Source organism: Leucopleurus acutus (genome assembly GCF_964270905.1).
Source record: "Leucopleurus acutus genome assembly, chromosome: 13".
NCBI classification, from domain to species: Eukaryota; Metazoa; Chordata; class Mammalia; order Artiodactyla; family Delphinidae; genus Leucopleurus; species Leucopleurus acutus.
In genome coordinates this window covers 89928819-89950952 of record NC_139155.1, presented here as the reverse complement: position 1 = coordinate 89950952, position 22134 = coordinate 89928819, and the positions used below count along the sequence as shown (strand labels likewise).

Genomic DNA, 22134 nt, shown 5'->3' with positions numbered 1-22134 from the left:
GGCCTGTGCATGCGTGTCTTTTGTCACCCTGGGTGGTGTGCAAGCAGCCAGTGGGGTTTTGATCTTGACAGTTACACTTTTTTTTTTTTTTTTTTTGCGGTGCGCGGGCCTCTCACTGCTGTGGCCTCTCCTGTTGCGCAGCACAGGCTCCGGACGCGCAGGCCCAGCGGCCATGGCCCACGGGCCCAGCCGCTCCGCGGCCGCGGCATGTGGGATCTTCCCGGACCGGGGCACGAACCTGTGTCCCCTGCATCGGCAGGCGGACTCTCAACCACTGCGCCACCAGGGAAGCCCGACAGTTACACTTTGAAGGCTTTCTTTTATGAGTTACTTTAATCAGTGTACATTTTGTGCAATCCCTGGGGATTCATGGGTGAACCAGTTGCAAACTGGCAGCCTCTGAGCCCTAGAAACCTCCAGGCCTTTTTCTAACATGTAGGTTTTCATACACAGACTTGTGTGATTTTACTTAATGGGATCATTTCACACGTGCTGTTTTTAAGCCTCATCCTCCCTTTAGTGCCTCTTCCCCTCCCCTCCCGTCCAGGTCAGCCACGTTCTCACATAGTCCTTTACAGGCGTCTGGAAACAGCCAGGTTTGGGGGTCATTGTTTTTTAAAATGGGGTTAATGTCCCTCACATTATTGTGTGCTTTCCTCACCTAGCTTTATCACGTGGATATTGCCCCACATCAGCTGATCAGCTGATGCAACTCCGTATCTATTCTCTTAAGGCTGGTAGGAGCCCCGCGTGTGGCCGGTAAGAGCCACGTGACCAGTACTGCAGTGAGCATCTCCCCATGCATGTTTGCAGCATTGGTGCTTTCGTTTCTGTGGGCTCCACCCCAGAAGCAGAATTCATGGTCAGAAGCAACAGCTGTGTTTACCTCCATCATGTGTGGTCACATTGCCAGGGCGCTGACGCCCTGTGAGAGGACACAGAGGCTGTTTCCTCTGAGTCTACCAGTCTGATGGGTGTGCTGTGATGCTGCCTTGATAGTTTCACTTGCAGCTCCCACTTCCCTGGTTACTAGAGGGTTCTTCACAGGCATTATTTTGTTAGGGCCACAGCGTACTTTAAACATCTCTGTAAACTAACTGTTAGCATGTCAGCCAAGATGTTGTGTGAAATCCTGGGTCCTGACCTGAGGGGTATGTTAGCTCTGGCCCGAGGTACCCACCCGGCTCGCCTGCCCCCAGCCCAGCCCCGAGGCCATGTCTCTGGTGCTGCACTTGCTGATTTGGGTTCCCTGCCTGAGGCCACAGCTCCTAGGTCTCTGCTGTCTGGACCACTCAGCGTTGTGAAAAGTATGAGAGACCTCTTGAGTGATGAGTGCACAGTTAGTGACAACACTGCTGAATTCCTAGTGAAATTCAGCAGCAGCTACTTACCTCCTAGGATCCACAGTTGAAGATGCTTCCGCCCATAAAGGGGCTCAGTTACGGCGTTACTCTGCTCCCGTCAGCCTGCTGTCTGACCCCCCTGGGGAGACCTGGGGCTCTCCTCCCTTTCACTCGCTGTTCGGCCCTTTTCTTACCCAAAGTGAAAGGTTTGGATTTTAGATATTTAAAATTTTGTTATTAGCCAGAAAGTTGTCAGAGTAGTTCCCCTCCTGTCCTTGAGCAGAGACCCTGGACTGGAGTCGCCTCAGGCAGGAAACTGAGGTGAGGGGCCCAGACATAACTGCATGAAGAAGGCGAGTTCAGCGGCCGTTGTCCAGTCAGGATTGCTTCTCACGTTCCTCTGTACTGTCAGGGAGCGGACTTGGAGCTTGGTGAGAACCTCAGAACACTCACACTGGCACCAATTTCAAGTTCAGTTCTTTTGTTACTAAAAGGCACAGGTTGCCCGTGTCCTGTTTTATTTTTTTTAATTTCAGGCTAAATATATATTAATTAATTTTATTTATTTTTGCTGTGTTGGGTCTTCGTTTCTGTGCGAGGGCTTCCTCTAGCTGTGGCAAGTGGGGGCCACTCTTCATCGCGGTGCATGGGCCTCTCACTATCGCGGCCTCTCTTGTTGCGGAGCACAGGCTCCAGACGCGCAGGCTCAGTAGTTGTGGCTCACGGGCCTAGCTGCTCCGCGGCATGTGGGATCCTCCCAGACCAGGGCTCGAACCCTTGTTCCCTGCATTAGCAGGCAGATTCTCAACCACTGCACCACCAGGAAAGCCCCGCGCGTGTCCTGTTTTACCAGCCGGGTGCCCATAGGGGGCGATGCACTCGTGGCACGAGCACGGCCCCTGTGCTTGGCCAGTGTGTCTGCCACCAGGTGGGTCCTCTCTGTGGTCAGTGTCCAAGGCTCGCAGTTTTCTCTCCATCTGCAAACACTTCTTTCAAACTAGACAGCCGTGTGTCGTTCAAAGCTAAATCGTATCGGTAATAAAACACAAAACAGCCAGGCTGCCGTTCTGATTGGTCCTCTGTACCCTGGTGCATTGTGAGTTTCTAAATGGCCATTTCCCCACCTCAGGCTCAACAGAGGCTCCAGTGCCCCTGGAGAAGGAACAGCAGGTCCGACTGCAGGCTCGGAAGCAGCTGGAAGAGCAGCTCAGACAGTACAGGGCGAAGCGCCAGCAGGAAAGAGTGAGTCTCCCTCTCTCGGACGAGCTAGTGGAAAACCTCACGTGTGAAAAACAGCAATTTGTCAGACATAATTCCAGGATCTGCTGTTTATTTCTCTCTCTGGGGGGGTGGGCTTCTGTGCTTCTCTGCAAGGATCATTTTTGTCATGTAGTTCCCACCCTTTGGTTCCCACCCCGTCTGGTCCTTCTTGCCTCTAAGGCTGCCTTTAGAAAAGCAGGGGCAACAAATACTTGGGCAGAACTGCTGTCTGTGCTTGAGCGGCCAGTCCTGGGTTTGGCTTGTTTACTGTATAAGTGGCACAGTTTCTACTGAACTTTGCTGTACAGTGTTAGAATATGTGCCACGTCCCACACATATGATAAGTATGTCCATATGCTTTGCTAAAATCAGTTTTGTTCAGGTATGAAACTCTCGTTAGGATACCAATGAAAGCAGTCTTTTTAATCACATCGAGTGACTCTAAGAAAGGGGGGTATGAAGGTTCATTTCACTCTTCATCCAAGTTTTCTGTGGACTTGAAAAATGTCAAATTAAAGGAATTTAAAACTAAACAAACTTAAAAAACGCTTTTGGGGATTGATTTAGTAGTGACGGGTCCTCATCAAGGTTGGCCATTTGTTTTCCCAAGAGAGAACCTTGGCTTTTCGAGCGTCGGGGCTCTGAAGCCAATGTAAGCGGACTGGAAGGGACAGCACCAGGCTCTGCACTGACAGCGGCTCCCACCCGGTCAGGGGCTTCTAGGGATCTGTCCAGATGGCCTGCCAGAAAACATTACAATGATGGTCAATAGTCAGTAGTAATTACGTGTGCTAGGCACTGTGTTAAATTCCCTACGGACGTTATAGTGGGCTCGGACAGGTAAGGAGCTTGCGGTAAAGTAGCAGAGCCAAGATACAGACCAGACAGTGTCTGTGCCGAGCTTGTCCACAGCTTGCCTCCCAGGGGTTTGCACCACAAGTCAAGCTCTGCCTGGGTCATCCAACGTTAGGCAGTGTGTCAGGAGTTCAGTGTGAAGTTTCACATCATTTCCCATCTTTAAAAATTATATGTATGCATATATGTGTATAAAACCTTAGCCTCAGTAAGATAACTTCTGTCCAGCTGCTGGGCTCATCACACACTGGTCTGAGCAACCTGACAGGCCCACTTGCTTGGTCACCTGCCTTCCCCGCCCCGCGCCGCACTAAGGAAGGCAGGCAGCAAGATGCCGGCTACTTTGGCCCCCACCTGTCCCCAGCTCTGGAGACCCTCGGGGCAGGGCCGGCTGAGGAGAGTGCAGCCTGGCAGGTGCTGTCCTCATGCAGATCGGCATCTGGGTGGGTTCTCCCCATGACCCAGGGGAGCTCAGAGCTGAAGTGACCGCCAGTGCCCCCGGCTGAGCTGGGACTTGAACCTGCCTATCTGAGCACAGAGCTGTGCTCTCCACTGCTGTGCTTGTGACCCATCAGCATGGCCTGTCGGTTCATGGAGTAGCATAAACCGAGTGAGGTTTTCTTTAAGAGTACAGGTTAGTTCAAAATGGGAGAATCTGTTGATAGAACTCATCATAATGGTCGTTCCATGTGGCAAGACTTAATGACCATCTCAGTAGGTGCTGAAAAGGTATTTGATAAAACTCAGAATTCTCGATTCAAAAAATGCAAAACAGGCAAGCAAAAACAAACTAGGAGTAGAAAGATACTTATTTAGGAATGTAGTTCAAACCTCATGTTTAAATGGTAGACATGATGGATGAAAGTCCTCCCCTGTTTGAGAGCATCTCCACGCATGTGCCTTCACGTAGAGGTGGTGATAATTTTTATGCGGGGGAGCCCCCTCTCTGCACTGCTCTTCACATGACCTTTCTCACTCCCCTGTCCTTAGCTCCTTCTCCATCAACACAGTGGAGGCCCTCCTCATCCTTCGTGACCATGTGTATGTACCAGCATTGCATTAACCAAGCCATAGTGATTGACTTTAGGTGGTTTCTAATTTTTTGAAATTGCAAACAATGTTGCAGGGAATATTTTGTGTCTTGGTATACTTTTGTGGGTAAATCCTTAACTGTCAAATTATTGGGTAAAAGGCTTTATGTTAGTTGATATATATTGCCCTCCACGTAGGATGGACTGGTTTACATTCCGGTTAGCAGTCTGTAAGATCCTTGGTAGCATTAGAAATAATGAAAATTGAATGTTCGTCCTCTGATAGGTGAAAAAACCCAGTACTTCCTAACAGTCAGCGCCTCTTTGCGTGTTGGCTGTTTGGGTGTCTTTGTCGGTCTTTGTCTGTTTTTCTGTTGGTTGTCTTTTTGTTATGTTGGTACTGTATATGAGGAAGTTATCCCCTTCTAGTATTTTTGCAAACAGTTTTTTCTTAGTTCGCCGTGACTTCTTTTCTGGCATACTTTTTGCTGCACATCAGTTTTTTTGTTTGTTTGTTTTTGGCTGTGTCGCGCAGCTTGCAGGATCTTAGTTCCCTGACCAGGGATCGAACCCGTGCCCACTGCAGTGGAAGCACAGTCTTTTTTTTTTTAATTCAATTTAAAAAATATTTATTTATTTGGCTGTGCCAGGTCTTAGTTGCGGCACATGGGGTCTTCATTGCTGAGTGCAGGCTCTTCGTTGTGGCATGCGGGATCTTTAGTTGCCGAACGTGGGCTCTTTAGTTGTGGTATGTGGGCTCTGAGTTGCAGCATGCAGGACCTAGTTCCCTGACCAGGGATTGAACCCGGGCCCCCTCCATTGGGAGTGCGGAGTCTTAACCACTGGACCCCCAGGGAAGTCCCGGAAGTGCAGTTTTAACCACTGGACCGCCAGGGAATTCCCTGCACATCAGATTTGAATGTTTACAGTCAGAACTTTCAGTATTTGCTGTTACTTCTTTTGGGGTTCATGTCATATTTGAGAGGATCTCCCCGTTTGAAGAATATAAGTAAATTCACCTCTGTTTTCTTCTTATGCTATAAGTAAGAGATAGTATAAAAAGTATTAAAAAGTTGTGGTTTTAAAAAAAAAAAAAAGTTGTGGTTTTTTCTGTGTAAATCTAATCCACTTGCAATGTTTTGGATGGAGGTGAGAGGTGGGAGTGAGCCTCTTTGTGGACAGCTGGCCAGTTATCTCAAATTGCTTATTTTGTAGTCTCTCTTTTCCCCACTGGTTGGAATGCTACCTTATTGTGGTGCTTCTTAAATATCTATAGACCCCACCTATGCTTGGACCAGTTCCTGGGCTGTGTTCTGTGTCATCAGCCCACCTACTCTTTTCTCATTCTCAGTGGATCTAATCATGGCAGCTTTATAGTGTGTGTTACCATCTGGGAGGCCTGGCATGTCCAACGCACCACGCCCCTAACTCTTCCTTGCTGCTCTGGCTCATTTATCCTTCCTCTTGTATCCCAGCATCGTTTTGAGATGCTCCTCGCCCACCTTGTTCCTTGCCACTTTGGGATTGCACTAACTTTGTAGAGTAACATAGAATATTAATCGTAAGAGAAAGTCATGTTGATTCAGCGCCAAGGAATGGTGTCTCCCCTCATCTCCAGCCTCATTCAAGGCCACTTGGGAAGTTCTAGCTAACATGAAGATATGAGAAAAAGAAGTAAGAGATATAAATATTGAAAAAATAGGAGAAATGTTATTTGCAGGTGTTGGTAACACCTTGGAAAAATGCTGGAGAATCAACTGAAAAATTGCTGTCATTATAAATTTATAAAAATATAAAATTATTAAAATAATTGGGGTTTAGAAATTGTCAGTTTCAAATACAAATATGAAAAATCAAGTTGTCCTAGTATCACCAGTTATGAAATTAGTGGGAAAAGATAATATTTATAATATCAACAAAATAACAAAATATCTAAGTATTAAATTTAAATGACAACAAAAATGGTTTAGACTCTAAAACACTACATAACTTCCTCTGTCGAGGGTCAGGCAACAGATATAAATAAATGGGGGGAAGTGGCTCATTATCCCCTCAGTAATTATAAATTTAAGGTAGTTCTAATTCAACAGGACTTTTTTCTTAACTTGAAGAAAAATTTCAAGGTTTATGTAAAAGAATTATCATGGGAGGATAGCCAGGAATATTGTGTGAAGCAGATGTGAGGAGGAAGGACGTGCTCTGGTGGGTGTTTGGAAACGCCGTCGGGTCAGAGTCAGGCGTGCGCTTGGCTCTCACCCGGGGCCCCGTGGAGGCAGCGAGTCAGAGAGCACGGGACGCCCGTGCCGCGGCCGCGTGCAGGGAGCCCTCGTTGCGTAATCGGCGTGGCCTCTCTGGATGGCGATTTCTGAATGCTGCTTGTCAATTTTAAACATAATTTTTGTACTTTCTTTTCCTTCTCAGTCAAGTCAACCTGTAACTAAAACGAGACTTTTTAGCACACTTGATCCTGAACTCATGTTGAACCCAGAAACCTTACCGAGGGCCAGTGCCGTGGCTATGACCAAAGAATATTCCTTCCTGCGCACCAGCGTCCCTCGGGGGCCGAAGGTGGGCAGCTTAGGGCTCCTGGCACATCCTAAGGAGAAAAAAAGTTTCAAATCAAGCAAAATTCGGTCTCTGGCTGATTACAGAACTGAAGATTCAGACGCTTGGAATTCTGGTGGAAATGTTCCGGCTCCGGACTCTGCCAGGGCCTCCCTGGAGCAGAACCGAGGCAGTGGGACGTCAGTGGTGTCTGAGCTCAGCCTGTGTCCCGAGGCCGATGACCGCCTGGAGGATGCGTCCCTGACGGGGGACAATGTGTCCGAGGCTGACGGGACCGAGAGTGACAGCTCCTCCTATAGCAGCGTCTCCGCCAGAGGGACGGCCGGCCTTCCAGTGAACACGGGGGGCGTGCGCCAGGCCCCCTGTGGGGTCAGCAGCCAGGAGATCGCCGCCAGCGCCCTGGGCCAGCTGCCCTCCATCTCGGATGTCCTCCAGGCCGCAGCCGCCGAGCGCCAAGAGCAGAGGCAGAAGGTCAACGGGGAGACGCGGCGCCGGGCTGACAGCATCTGCAGCAGGTGGGTGACGCCGGGCCTGCGAGGCGCTGCCTTCCTCTCCGAGTCCCCCCTTGGTCTTTAATGCTTCATTTATATGCACTCTGTCTCTTTGTAAGAAGTGGAATTGGGTCGAATGAGTAATCACCTGCAGTGTTAAGATATTCTGCCTTCCAGGATCTGTGTAGACCTGTCTCTAAAACTGCACAGATGTGATGGGGGCTCATGTCTCCATGAGGACATTCTGGCCATGTGGTGGCTGAAAAGGCCATGCTGTGGGCGGGGGTGTATCGGTAGCATTCCTAAGAGCTTTGGCTCGCTACCTAAATCTTTTTTTGTTTTTTTTTTTGCGGTACGCGGGCCTCTCACTGCTGTGTCCTCTCCCGTTGCGGAGCACAGGCTCCGGACGCACAGGCTCAGCGGCCATGGCCCACGGGCCCAGCCGCTCCGCGGCATGTGGGATCTTCCCGGACCGGGGCACGAACCCGTGTCCCCTGCATCGACAGGCGGACTCTCAACCACGGCGCCACCAGGGAAGCCGCTAAATCTTTTTTACTTATTTTTTTTTAATTGGGGGAGAGGAGCAGAGGGGTGTGGAATTTGGAGAGTATGGATGGTGTAAAGGAAAGACAATGATCGGTCATCTTCCCACTGCCTGATCCTTTGTGCCTTTATCCTCCAGCGTGTCCATGGAAAGCTCTGTTGCTGAAACTCATGATGAAATGTTGCAGGTTCTTAAAGAAAAAATGAGACTCGAAGGACAGCTGGAAGCTTTATCATTAGAGGCTAGTCAGGTAATGGAGATTTGATGGATGTATCAATGTGCCATGTCTTTGAGAAGAATGTGCAGCTCCTGTTCGTGCGTACAGCTTTACACGTGTCTTTAGGAATAAGCTTCAGCAGCAGCAGCAGCAGCAGCAGCGCAGCAGCTTCGTCTTCTGTAGCTGTACATTTTTGTCCACTTGATTTGTCAGCCACAGAAAGAGGTGTGCTGGTTTTCCGCTCTGTGTGGTTTCTCCTTGTATCTCCGTCAGGATCTGCCTGGGAGGCTTCCTAGCTCTGCTGTCAGAGACCTAACAGTCCATGGCAATGAAATCTTTGGGGTGGATTTCACCTTTTTCTGGCCTGGTGAAATTGTCATCTTTGCCCCTTTAGTACTTCTTTACTTTTTCTGATACGAATTTTGCTTTGTCTGGTTAGCATATGCCTAAAGAATCATTTTCCATCCCTTAATTTTCAGCTTTCCGATCAACAATTAGAGTAACTCAGTTCAGCTGCCTTTGATCCTCTGCACTTGGCACGGAGACGGGGGAGAGCACACAGCACTGGGGGGTGTGAGGTCGAGGCAGGGGGCTCTCCCTTCCCCTCAGGAGCCTGCGCTGTGCAGGCGGGGGAGCCGTGCACACGAGAGTGCTTGCTCTGCTGAATGTGCTTCTCACGTCTGATGACTTTTTTGTTCACACAGTCCTGGGACGCAGACTCTGTACATAAACCTCTAAACTGAAGAGGTGATTACCGAGGTGTCAGGGTTAATTTTAGTTGCACACGATTTTCACTTTGTCCTCCTATAGAACGTGACCTCAGCAAGTGCATGTCCACCTCCCCTGAGTTTGACGCCCTGAACAGTCGAAGCACCTTAGCTGGCTTTTACTTTACCTCCTTATCCTCCTGGGATTTGATTTGCTCTTCAGTGTGTCCAAGCCAAGATCTTTGTGGATTGTTACGGGTGCAAAACTTTTTGGTATTTCTGTGAATATGCTGATTATACTTATTACAAAATCTTACTGCGTTTGCTCAGTTAACTCTCTTTTTTGGGTATTCTTCCGTTTGTTGAATTTATCGTCTTCACGACATTGGTCTTCTGCTATTGCGTGTTGACGTGCAGCTGTCTGCTCTTCTTTGCATTTTGAAATTGCTGTACATACCCTGATAGGCTGACTTCAGGGTGGGTGGGAGGTGCTGATGAGTGGATAGGGGTCGTGCCCTTTGCTCAGTGTCTGTTCTCAGCTGCCCCTGGGGCCTAGGGCTTCTCGAGGCCCCACCTCTCCTCTCCCTGCTGGGTGCCGCGGACAGTGGTCCCCGCGGCCCTGCCACGTAGAACAGACTGTGCCTCAGGCTGCTCCGTGCCCGGCAGCCCTGGCCGCAGCCCCTCCGAGCCTCTCCTATGTAATGGCACCCTTTCCCCACAGACGTGTTCTGTGGATTTTGTTTTCCCCAGATCTGAATCTGGCTGCTCTTCATCTTTTAGAGACCCCTCAGCACTCCGGGCATTCTTACACTGTGTGTTTGTGCATGCTTGTGCGCTTTTTTGTTTTTTGGACAAATATGTTTTCCAGCCTCCTTGTGGGTGAGTGGGTGCTTGCAGAGCTTTTCCCACGTGCTGTCCTGCCCAGGTGCCACCGTGTGGAAAACAGGCAGACTCTGTATTCACCCCTCCTACCTCTTGCGCCTGTTTGGAGAAACCCCTTCTTTTTGGATAACTAATGCTAGAGGAGACTGAATGTTTTGGAAAACATGGTGCTTTCCTGTAAAGTTCACCTGTTGGACACGTTTCTCTGTCTCATTGGCTGTGTTTTGGCAGCCCTCTTAATACGCAGGGTGGAAGCAACTTATTTTCCTGAATGTCAGCGTGGCTGTGTTTGGGTCTTTCCAGGCACTTAAAGAAAAGGCCGAGCTGCAAGCGCAGCTGGCCGCCCTGCACACGAAGCTGCGGGCACAGCTGGAGCACAGCCACAGCAGCCAGCAGAGGCAGGACTCGCTCAGTTCGGAGGTGGACACCTTAAAGCAGTCTTGCTGGGACCTCGAGCAGGCAATGAGCGCTCTGCAGAACATGCTGGAAGCCAAGAATGCTAGCCTGGCCTCCTCCAACAGTGACCTGCGGTTGGCAGAGGGGCAGTACCAGAGACTCATGGCCAAAGTGGAGGAGATGCAGAGGAGCATCCTCAGCAAGGACAACACAGGTGAGCATCCTGCGTCTGCACGTCTGTCCCTCAGTCGCGCGCAGGCTCCCAGGGGCTGTGCCCCTGGTAGGGGTTGTCTCGTCTGCTCTGAGGACTGACCTTTGTCACATCAGTGTGCTGGGGGTTATCCTCCCTTCTGATTTATACATGAAGTGTCCACTTGCCTAAAGTAGTGTTGTTTTTGGTTCAGCTTGAGGAATTCTGCACGTTTTTGCATGCGCATCGGGGGGCGGCTTAGGTCTTAGAAATGGACTGTGGACCCCTGACTGTCAGAAGTAATCGTTTCCACTCTTCTGCCTTCTCAGTCCATTGGTGTTTGGGGGCTAGATCTGCCTGCTTATTCCAGAATTGCAGGCGCCATTTAAAATATTTAAAAGCATCACTTGAGTAGTAGATCTTTATTTTCCCTTCCATAAGTTCAGGTTTTGGGTCTAGCTGGATCCCCGTGGGAACCCCCTCTGGAACGATAGACAGATGGAACAGTGGAGTCAGGGAACATTGCTGGTGGGCCAGGCACAGCGGACCTGTGTGTCCTTCCCTCGTGCTTTCTGCTCATCCTGGGGGCGCGTACTTCATTCCCAGAGCCCACGCTCCACACACGGCCGGCGCCAAGAAGTGTGGTCTGTGGGCTCACGACATCTCACTATGCTGACGGGAGGAGGGGGAGAGGGGGTGGGAGAATAGCGCTCAGAGCCCAGGACGTGTCAGCCCAGACCCTGGTCCTCCAGTGCAGGCTGCAGAGATGACGTTCTTGTCCCCAAGGTCTGGGCGTCTGAGCGACGTGAGCGGGGTGCGGCGGGGCTTCTGTGAAGGACCACGGTGTCTGCCGACATGGAGTCTTGGCCGTAAGACTTGTGAGACGAGGTTTCAGGTCTGATGAAATAAAGGAAAAGTGACAAACCGCTGTGGCAAAAACTTTATCCGGATCCTGGGCGGGGAAAGCACCAGCTGAGAAATAAAACAGCCAACTGACTTTAGTCTCTGAGCATTTTATGGTACCCAATCCCTTAAGAAAATTATAAAATCCAAGAAGTTCTGTATTGCTCTGGGTTGCAAGGCATGGCCAGACCAGAGCTCGGCAGGCATCAGACTGACCCGCACCCAGCGCAGTGCCAGCCTCCCCACGCCTTGCTGTCGGTGTGTCTGCTGGCTGGGGGATTTGGGGATGCGGGGGAGATGTTCCTGTTGCCATCCTAAAGCCCCACTGCTCTGAGGCACATCTATCCCCAAGGATTTCACATCAGGGGTCATGGATCCTATCGTGTTTTTTTGTTCTGTTTTAAAATTTTGGAAACTATCATTAGAATCATAAGTGTTTTCTTAAATACCTGGTGTAATTTATTTTTTAAATAATTGACTGGTTTTGTTTGTACTATGATTTGGGTTTCTGCTATGATTTCCTGTCTGCTCCCCTTCCTGCCCTGCCCTCAACAGTGTTGACCATATCAGCAGACCAGCAGGGTTTAGTGTGTATACCATTCCTGAGCTTGTTGATGACTCACAGACGTCATCATGCCGAAGTCTTGAGCCAGAAAGCTCCCATGGCAACGTTGTGGACACACAGTCGATCTCATTGTTTGTAGATTTGCTAATTGTGAATTCTCCGATTCACTAAATGTATTTGTACCCCCACCAGTACTCACAGCTCTTTCTGGTCATTTGCAGATAGGTGCAGAGCAGAGAAGGGTTGCGGTCACCTGATGTGCAAAAAGTCTCAGCCTTCTCGGTTCAGCTCTTGTACCACAAGTGTCCTTTAATGGTCGATTTAGTGCCACGTTTTTTACATTTTTGTGCTTTTTGGGGTGGTTTTGCTCTTTACGATTAACCCCAAACACTGTGTGGTGTTCCTAAGTGCAGGAAGGCCGTGATGTGCTTTGTGGAGAAAGCATGGGTGATAGACAAGCTTTGCACAGGCACGAGGCACAGCGCTGTCGACTGTCAGTTCAGTGTTAATGAATCAAAAGCAAGTGGAGCAAGGTGTCTTTCAGCAGAAGCACACGCAAAACAAGGCTGTGTGTTGATCAGTTGATAAGCAGTGACCAGACCCTAGCCGGGATGCCCGGGACCTGTGGCTCGGCGCTTGAGGTTGCGTGTAAGGCGTCGTGCCGAGGAGGAGGGGACCCAGCGTGCGCCGCTGTCTGCGGAGCCGGCTTGACGGGACCTTTGGCGCGGCCGGGCTCCCCTGAGCGTCTCTGCTTGCTTGTTTCAGTGCATGACCTGCGGCAGCAGATGACAGCCTTGCAGAGCCAACTGCAGCAGGTGCAGCTGGAGCGCACTACGCTGACCAGCAAGCTGAAGGCGTCCCAGGCCGAGATTGCGTCCCTGCAGAGTGTCCGGCAGTGGTACCAGCAGCAGCTTGCTCTGGCCCAGGAGGCCCGGGTCCGGCTGCAGGGCGAGATGGCCCACATCCAGGTACAGCCCCTGCCGTGGCCAGCGGCTCATGCTGCACATCTGGTGTGAACACTTGCTTTTTCCCTAAATTGAAGCGACTTTTCTGAGTTTAGACTTCACCCATAGGTTGTTTGAAAATCTGCTGAGCACCCGTCTAGCCCACACCCCACCACGTGGGCAGGGAGGCCCTGCGGGGAGGGGTCACCGCCTTCTATGACCTTCTGACACAGGGAGTTTCACAGCTTCTGCTTAGGGATTTTAAATACTAAAATCCCCCTCTCTGGGACGTCCTGTGTTCCTCGCTCCGAGTCGTACATCCCGTCCCCTCTCTGGGGTCGCCTTTTGTCGTTGGAACCCAGCTGTCAAATCCACACCTGCGGGGGTCTCGGGCCGCTTGCTCCCCGGCTCTCCTGCGCCGTCACTGCCTCCTGTGGTGCGTTTCTTACGTGCACAGAGCGCGGCACACGCCACCTCCTGGCAGAGCTCTCCAGCTGCCTGGTCACCAGATCCTCCCAGAGAACACTCATTTCCCATATCCTCGTTTTCTTCCTGTGTTGTTAGGGTACCAGAGTGTCAGCCTCTAATTCTGCGTGAGTGGGAACAGGTGTGAGTCCAGGTCTGCAGGGTGACCGGGGCCGAGGCATGCTCTCGGGAGCAGTAGGCAAGATGCTGAAATGCACTTTGCTCCAAATCTCAGTGTTTGGACTAATTGGACCGATTGTGAGGGTGCTGATGGTGCCTTGGTCAGCCTGTCTTCTTTTTGAATTTTGCTGTGGGTTTTATTTTATCTCCCCACTTTTTTTTTTATCCAAGTAAAATATTGTACCTTTTTTGTTACAATATTCAAAACATCGAAACTTTACTTCTCAAGTAGAGGATGTAAAGTACTAACTCCACCAAATCCTCCTTTTTAAAGAAATCTAAAGTCTACAAATATACAAAATAGAATTTTAGGGCTTCCCTGGTGGCGCAGTGGTTGAGAGTCCACCTGCCGATGCAGGGGACACGGGTTCGTGCCCCGGTCCGGGAAGATCCCACATGCCGCGGAGCGGCTAGGCCCATAAGCCATGGCCGCTGAGCCAGCACGTCCGGAGCCTGTGCTCCGCAACGAGAGAGGCCACGACAGTGAGAGGCCCGCATAACGCAAAAAAAAAAAAAAAAAAAAAAGAATTAAAAAAAATTTGTTGTATCTATTTTTAAAATAAATTTATTTATTTTTGGCTACGTTGGGTCTTCGTTGCTGCATGCAGGCTTTCTCTAGTTGCGGTGATCTGGGGCTACTCTTCGTTGCAGTGCATGGGCTTCTCATTGCGGTGGCTTCTCTTGTTGCGGAGCACGAGCTCTAGGCACGCAGGCTTCAGTAGTTGTGGCTCACGGGCTCCCGAGCGCAGGCTCAGTAGTTGTGGTGCACGGACTTAGTTGCCCCACGGCGTGTGGGATCTTCCCGGACCAGGGCTCTAACCCATGTCCCCTGCATTGGCAGGCGGATTCTTAAGCACTGCGCCACCAGGGAAGTCCTTATGTTGTGTATTTTTTAAGCTAGAGGACCTGGCTTAAATACGTCCTTAGCATAAATAAGCGTTTGTTCTACTTACCATGTGCTTGGAAATAATTGCAAGTCAATGCAATTTTGAAGCTGTCGTGCATTTATTTGAGGCATGAAATATTTAAAGAATCCAGATTTATATCCTGAGCTAAGTCAGAAATGGCATTTGGAAGACAGAAGTGGAGAAAGAGTCCAAGGGAATGGCAGTTTGAGAACCATAACTGCTTTTTTCAAATTCCTTTGACACCCAGGTCAGCGTTCCTTAATCCAGGTCAGCGTTCCTTAATTACCGTGTGTGGTACATTTTCACTCTCTTTCTCCAGTAACATGGAAGCGTCCCAGGAACGTTCAGGTTGGAGAAGAACGCAGGGTAGTCTTTATTCTTTTGTTGCCTTGAGATGAAGTCCCGGCGAATGACGCCTTTCCTTGCTCTGGGCAGCTTCCATCTTAGACCCTGAAGCTCACAGCTTCTGGTCGCATTGGGCACCTGTAGGTCTAGGAACGTTCGCGTCGGCTCTGGAAGGGACGTGCTCGCAGGTCTGCATGGCCTGGGTCAGACCGGGGCGGATGCCAGTGCCACTTCCTGGGAGTGGCCAGGGTCAGCCTGGTGCGTGACCAGGACAGTCGGGGACTGAGAGGGCAGGGCCTAAGGTGTGTCTGGCCGTGGGTCAGTTTATCTGATGGGCAGATTCCTGGCTGTCCCTGCCGCCCAGCTGAGGCCCCTAACCTCCGGACTCAGGGATGCCCCTTCAGTGGGAACTGTCACGTAGGTCTTACAACAGACCGCACCATCGTGGGGGTGATGAGCGCTGACTTTTGGGCTGCTGGCTGGCTCCTCTTAAGTACACAGAACACAGATGGCCTGAGTGTCATGGTGGCTGCCAGGAGGGTGGGCAGGGAGGCCCTGCGGGGGCGGTGGTCCTGGGGAGCGGCCCTCCCAGGGGCCAGCGCTGTACAGAGACCCTCAGCCTGGTGGCCTCAGGGACTGGCTGGGCTGTGCTTGTGCTTGGAGTCTAGCAACCTTCGACTTGTGGTGTTTTTCTTTGAAGATTGGACAGATGAGCCAGGCGGGCCTCCTGGAGCACCTGAAGCTTGAGAATGTGTCCCTGTCCCACCAGCTGACGGAGACCCAGCAGAGGTCGATCAAGGAGAAGGAGCGCATTGCCGCCCAGCTCCAGGGCATCGAGGTGGGGCCGTGCTTCTGGGGCTGCGGGGTGTCAGTGTTGTCATGGGGTTTGGGGGTTTGGGGTTTTTTTTTTATACGTAAACATTAGTACTACATACGTGCGTACGTATGCATATCTTTAAAAATACTCCTTTGAGCCATGTGCAGTGATCTAAGGTTTCGGGATTCTGTTCCTCGTGTTCCCTGTATGCTCATCCCCCCTCCCTCATCTCTGCACGCTCAGAGGTAACCTGGGCCTTCCTCTGAACTGCCTAGTTCCGGCCTCAGCCTGTGTTACCATTTTACGCTCCAACAGCCACGTGGACTGGTTAGGACCGTGTCCAGCCTCCTCTGTGGATTATCCCAGGGTAGGGAGATGCCGTGGCTTTGACCTGTGGTCTTTGTCAGCTGTGAGACCCTGGACTTAATATCTTAACTCTCTGGGCTTTGTTCCCTTTTCATTAAATATGGATAATAATACCTACTTAATAGGCTTGTTGGGAAAAGTAAAGAAGAAAAGGGGTACACGGCATCCTGGCATTGTGTACCGAGAACCTCACGGTCACACAGAAGGTTGGTGTTCTGTGACTGTGGTCTCCCATATCCCCACTTATCTGCACGTGCTCCTTTGTCCTCACGGATGACGTGGATGATGAAAGACAGTCGTGTTGTGTCAAACACATGCTTCAAGGGCTCAGTGTCAAAGAACTAAAAAAATTCTAAGGTATAAGCTAATGTTTTTTCCCTAAGAAAACTCCTAGATGTTGCGTCTTATCTACATAGTCAGGACGTAAGGAATGCCATATTTGCCCCACGGCCCCTGGTCTCTAGTCTTACCAAGTGGCATCCGGAAGTAATCTTGTGGGACTTCCCTGGTGGTCCAGTGGTAAAGAATCCGCCTTCCAGTGCAGAGGACCCGGGTTCTATCCCTGGTGACAGAACTAAGATTCCACATGCCGTGGGGCAACTAAGCCTGCGCACCACAGCTACTGAGCTCGCACGCCTCAACTAGAGAGCCTGCGTGTCGCAACGAAAGATCCTGCATGCCACGACTAAGACCCGATGCAGCCAAAAATAAATAAATAATCTTTTAAAAAAAAAAAAAAAGGAAGTAATCTTGTGAAAGAGAATGTGCCGTGCATCACCCCGAACAGCCTGTCTTCACGCAGGTGGCGGCGGTGGCGGCTGTGGAGTTTCATTCACCACTTTATCCCAGTTCTTAAAACTGGGCTGTCTGCTTGCTTCTCTCTTCAGCCAGGCCCGAGGGTCAGCAGGGGAGCCACGGGTGGAGGAATCGGCTGGTGGCCTGTCTTGGCAGTGGGAGGGCACCAGCTTTCTGCCCCCGTCCCCTCGGGCCCTCTCTCTGTGGGTCATGGACAGGATGGTGATGGGGACGATGGCCTCTCTCCAGGGTGGTGGGCTTGCCCGCCGAGGCTGTAGCTACAGGTTATCCTGCTTTTTAAAAAATGCTCTGTCTTCTGGGCCCAGGCTGACATGTTGGACCAGGAAGCTGCCTTTGTGCAGATTCAGGAGGCGAAGACGATGGTGGAGGAGGACCTGCAGAGGAGGCTGGAGGAGTTCGAAGATGAGAAACAGCAGCTGCAGACGACGGCGGCCTCGGCGGCGGCCCTGGAGCAGCAGCTGGAGCAGGCAAGCCCCTCGGGCGCTCTTGTCGCTGCCCTGGGGCCGCGGCCAGCCTCACGGGGCTCGTTGGCGCTGGTCTGTCCGCCACGTCGTCAGACCCGGCGGGGGTTCACTTCAGCTCGTGGTCTTCTGTGCCGCAGCTTTACGCAGAAGGCTGCCTCCAGAGCATCGTCCAGACTGTTTAAAACCCAAGCACGGAAGAAGTACAAACTCTTGGGACACGCGGTGTTTTCGTTCAAGCGCGGTTACATTGACTACGGTTCCTTTTTTCCTAGGTGAAGCTGACTTTGCATCAGCGAGACCAGCAGCTTGAGGCTTTGCAGCAGGAGCACCTGGACCTGTTGAAGCAGTTCACCTCGACGCAGGAGACTTTGCAGAGCAGGGAGCAGGCCCTCGGGGACCTGCAGCTACACCACGACGAGCTGCAGGCCAGGCTGGATGAGCTGCGGGGGGAGGCCGCCGCAAGGGACGACGCCATCCGTTTCCTGCAGAACGAGAAGATCGTCTTGGAGGTGGCTGTGCAGGCAGCCCAGAGCGGCAGGGAGGAGTTTGATAGAGAGGCAAAATGCCTGGAGGAGGGTGCCCAGGACACGTCAGAAACTTTAGAGCAGTTGACACAGGAATTAGCCATCAAGTCCAGCCAGGTAATGCAGTTTGCTGTCACTTTTTTACGTGTGGAAATCACATATACAAGAAGTAACGCTGATTGTTTGGTCCTTTGTTTTGTTCTTTTTTTGAAACATGGAAGAACGCTTCCGGGGGGGTGGGCCCAGGGCTCAGCTGGGGAAGGGGCCCACAGCAGCTGATGGGGTACTTCCAGTCCTAGGTTAGTGGCTGGGTGTGTAGATACCTGGCTGGGAACTGGGAACCGAGTTGTTTGGGGCTTTGAAAGTAATCTGCCAAGAAACACCAGCTTCAGTGCACCTGTGAGGAGGAGCTCAGACCTGGGAGAAGCAGCGTGGGGCTTTGGTTCTTTCCTTCCTGACTGCCTGACCCAGTGCAACGCCCTGGACGTGTCGGCATGACGGTGGGTGAGGGTGGGAGACGGCCGAGGGTCCGGGTGTGTGCGCACGTGACCTAGCACGCCACACCCGGGAGCTGCCATGCTATGATGTGGGTGAACAGTAAACAAATACAGACGGAACGAGAAAGCTGCAGGGTGTGGAGGAAGTAGAGTTAGTGTCGGGAGTGGTTTTGTCTTCGAATCCAGCTCCATGAGCGTCGAGGACAAGAGGAAGTCGGCACGTTTTCCCTCCAGGAAGTAGGTGCGATTTCTCTGCAGGTGCTGACCCGTCTGTACCCTTCTAGGACAGGAGGCACAGAGGCAGGTCTGTGCACCCGTGTCCCCCTGAGGCACAGGGCCCTCCCGGAGCCATCCGTGTAATGTCTGCACACGTGTCCCTCACAGGTGGAGCACCTGCAACAAGAAGCTGCCTCCCTGAAAAAGCAGGCACAGAAGACAAAGGAGCAGTTTCTTCAACAGAAGGTGAGAACGTGGGGTTAGCTTGCTTTCTGTGAAACAAGTGCATGAAGAAAATCCTGTACGTTTAATCTCTTCACTGGAAGGAAACAATTCAAGAGGAAGGTAACAGCTAGACTCCAGCTTTTTTAAGAGACCTCACTGATTCTGAGATCACTCCTCACCCCTCCCGTTGTTATGCTTCTGAAGTCAGGTGCATTTTCAGGGTGGGGTTGGCATCCGGATCACGCGGACATGCCCTGCTGGGACATCAGAGTGAGTGCGTGCTGCTTCCACAGCGGCCGGGGCTCCTGCGTAATGTTGCTTTGAAAAATGTCGCACCACGACCCAGCACTGAAATAAGGCTCTTCACATTAGTGAAGCTGGTTCTGCTGTCTGAGGAATGAGTGCAGAGCACCACCAAGGGTCTGAGGAAGGGGCAGCCGAGGACGTTGTAAGCGGTGGTGGGTTTTATCACTTGAGATGCGAGCGGAGTGCCTGTCAGAAGCCAGGCAGGGCAAGTGGAGTGGGAAGGAGTGGCCGCATTCCCCCGAGGAAGTGAAGCAGTCAGGCCCCCAGCGGCTGGCATGGCTCCCCTGTCCATTACCCAGTCCTGTTTAGGTGTGTGTCTCAGCGAGTGGTATCACGGATTTGGTGAAATATATATCTTCAGCCCCAGAAAGTTATATAGATAAGTGGTGAGCATTTTTGTTTAAACGGCTTGACCCCTTGGAAGACCCGCCCCGCGGGCTGCAGCTTCCGGCCTGTTGGGCAGGTGATGGTGGAGGCCTACCGCCGGGACGCCACCTCCAAAGACCAGCTCATCGGCGAGCTGAAGGCCGCAAAGAGGAGGCTGGACTCGGAGGTGAAGGAGCAGCGGCAGGAGGCCGTCAGACTTCAGGGGGAGAAGAGGGCCGCGGAGGTGCAGCGCTTGCACCTGCAGAGGGAGGCGTCGCAGGCCCGTCAGCAGGTGGTGGATCTTGAAGGGCATCTCCAGTCCACGCAGAGGGAGCGCGACGAGATGGAGACGCACTTACAGGTCTGGGGACGCCTTTGACTTGTGAAGGTTCAGCCGAACGGGCCTGGGGCTGTACGGTGGGTGGGGCGGGGCCTGTGGAGCTCAGATCCAGGCGGAGGAGAGCTGTGGGGGGGGGTTCCTGAGATGGTCCGAGCGGGCGTTTGAGTGGGCGCTGGAGAGAGGCAGCAGGGGGCACGGGGACGTGGGCCAGGCCGCCTGCAGCAGCTGCTTTGGGCTCCGGGCTTTAAGGGCGGTGGGGCCAGATTTGCTGTGCACGCACCAGGGCCCCCATGGCCGGTGGAGTCTGTGAGAGACAGTGGTGGCTGTGCTGCTGAGGGTGTCTGGCACGGGGCCAGGGAGAGGGAGACCTCAGGCCGGATGCCTGCAGCTGAGGAGTGTTTCTGAGGCAGGCGGTAGACCTGGGGAGAGCTATGGCAGGGTGTCAGACTGAGGGCTGCATCTTAACGTGTGACGTGTCAGAAGTCCCACGGAGGGCCGGGCAGGGTCCAGGGAGGCAGGTAGGCTGGAGGCCGCAGCTGAGAGCCATGAGAGTGCAGGCAGGACAAGAGGGCCCGGAGGCTGTGGGGAGCCAGGGGCTGGTGGGACCCCTGCAGCTGTGGGACGCAGGGCTCGCGGCTGCGAGGGCCGAGCCGGTCCTGGGGGGACGGTGCTCATTGCACAGGGGGAGACGGGGCAGCGGGCAAGTCCAGGAGGGGGGCGTGAGGCTACCCCGAGGTACTGGGAGAAGCTGGGGAGGGGACCGGGCGGGAGCCGTCTCCTGAGGCGTTCTCGTTGGCAGCTCTTCCCGCCTATCCCACCAGCGGCCTTGACACGGGTGGTGCAGGACCCTCGGCCTCCGTGCAATGACCGCTTATCGCGGGGTCCTTGGCCAGGGTCTTCCTCAAAGCCCGTGCCCTGCAAGGCGGCCTTGAGAGGAAGCCAGTCCCACATTTGGGCTTCAGGTGGAAGGCTTGGCACTCCTCATTTTGTCTCGTCCTCCCTTTATTTGAAGTCTTTGCAGTTCGATAAAGAGCAGATGGCTGCTCTTACGGAGGCCAACGAGGTGCTCAAGAAACAAATAGAAGAGCTGCAGCAAGAAGCCGCAAGGTACGCGGGCGCGGGGCGCGTGCTGGCGGGACGCCGGGCGGTGGCTGTGAGCCGTGCGGGCCCCCCAGCACTGTCTGTCCAGCCCTTGCCGGTCTACAACAGGTGGCCTAGGAAGTCAGAGTCCACGTTTAAAGCTGGAAAAGTGATTCCGTCGTGATCTGACGGTTACACGTGGATGTGCTAACACATCCTTTCACAAACACTCCCCATTTGTTTTTGTTTTCATTTGACTTTTCGTGTCAAGCGCCTGTGGCAGCGCCCTTCGCACCCCCAGTGCACTACCCAGGGTGGACACCTGTGCCCGTCCTCACCCGGCCCGCGCCAGGCCTTTCACTCCCATTGCGTGTCCCACACCGCTCTGCTCTGTCAGCCGCTGATGTACTGTGAGCCTGAGTGTTGGGTTCCTTGCTGCTGGTCAGGAAGAGCGCTGGAAGCTTCCATCTGGTAGGAGAGGAGTCTTCTCTGTCTCCACAAAGTGGTTTAAGCAGCTCCGAGAGGGGAGCAGGACAGACGAAAGCACGGTGATGGGCTCTGTAGGGGATACCCACCGACCGCATCCTGGGGAGCTGGGTTCTGGGCAGGGCAGTGCTGGAGAGGGTGGCGCTGGGGGCAGATGAGGGTGGAGCTTGGATGGAAACGCACTTGGCCTTTGCTTGGTGTGGCAAGTGGGTCATAGGTGAGCTGAGACTTCCTTCTGTCTCTGCCACGCCCCAGGGCCATCACCGAACAGAAGCAGAAGATGAAGCAGCTGGGCTCAGACCTGAGCAGCGCACAGAAGGAGATGAAGACCAAGCACAAGGCCTACGAGAACGCCGTGGGCATCCTCAGCCGCCGCCTGCAGGAGGCCCTCGCGGCCAAGGAGGCGGCCGAGGCCGAGCTGAGCCAGCTGAGAGCCCGGGTGGCCGGTGGCGGCAGTGACCACACCCTGCACGTGGGTAACCTGCTTACTCCGCTGGTTGCGGAGAATCGGTGCAGGGGGCTGCGGGGGCATGACGTGTACAGGCACCTCCCCTCCGAAACCCTTCTAGGAGGGTCAAGAAAGGAGGTGTGTGGGCGTTTCTTCAGAATACCTCGCGGTAGCAATGTGACCGGGGGCTCTGACGCTGCGTTTGACCCCTGCGAACGCGTGCGGGGCGCTCGCCCTGCTGGCCCCGGCCCTCCTCATGTCTGGGGAGGAGGTTCTGTGAGCGCCATGCGTGGGGTGTGAGAGGGCTTGGGGTGAGGGTCGAGGGGTCCAGGACAGCCTTTTGGACAGGTGGCGTCTGAAATGGTCTTGCGCGACGGTGGGCATCTCAGCAG

At 52.9% G+C, this 22134-nt stretch overlaps 1 protein-coding gene across 2 annotated transcripts in view; it reads left to right on the top strand.

Moving 5' to 3' along the window:
* The window catches only part of GOLGA3 (golgin A3), a 42428-nt gene that overhangs the window by 8316 nt on the left and 11978 nt on the right, over positions 1-22134 (top strand). For both annotated transcript variants that reach the window (XM_082853203.1, XM_082853202.1), the window contains exons 4-15: positions 2473-2585; positions 6911-7569; positions 8228-8339; positions 10199-10505; positions 12715-12917; positions 15492-15629; positions 17096-17257; positions 17527-17895; positions 18660-18737; positions 19486-19749; positions 20741-20835; positions 21550-21766. In XM_082853203.1, the coding sequence (XP_082709329.1) occupies positions 2473-2585; positions 6911-7569; positions 8228-8339; positions 10199-10505; positions 12715-12917; positions 15492-15629; positions 17096-17257; positions 17527-17895; positions 18660-18737; positions 19486-19749; positions 20741-20835; positions 21550-21766 (2717 nt within the window). The remainder of the gene's footprint in view (positions 1-2472; positions 2586-6910; positions 7570-8227; positions 8340-10198; positions 10506-12714; positions 12918-15491; positions 15630-17095; positions 17258-17526; positions 17896-18659; positions 18738-19485; positions 19750-20740; positions 20836-21549; positions 21767-22134) is intronic.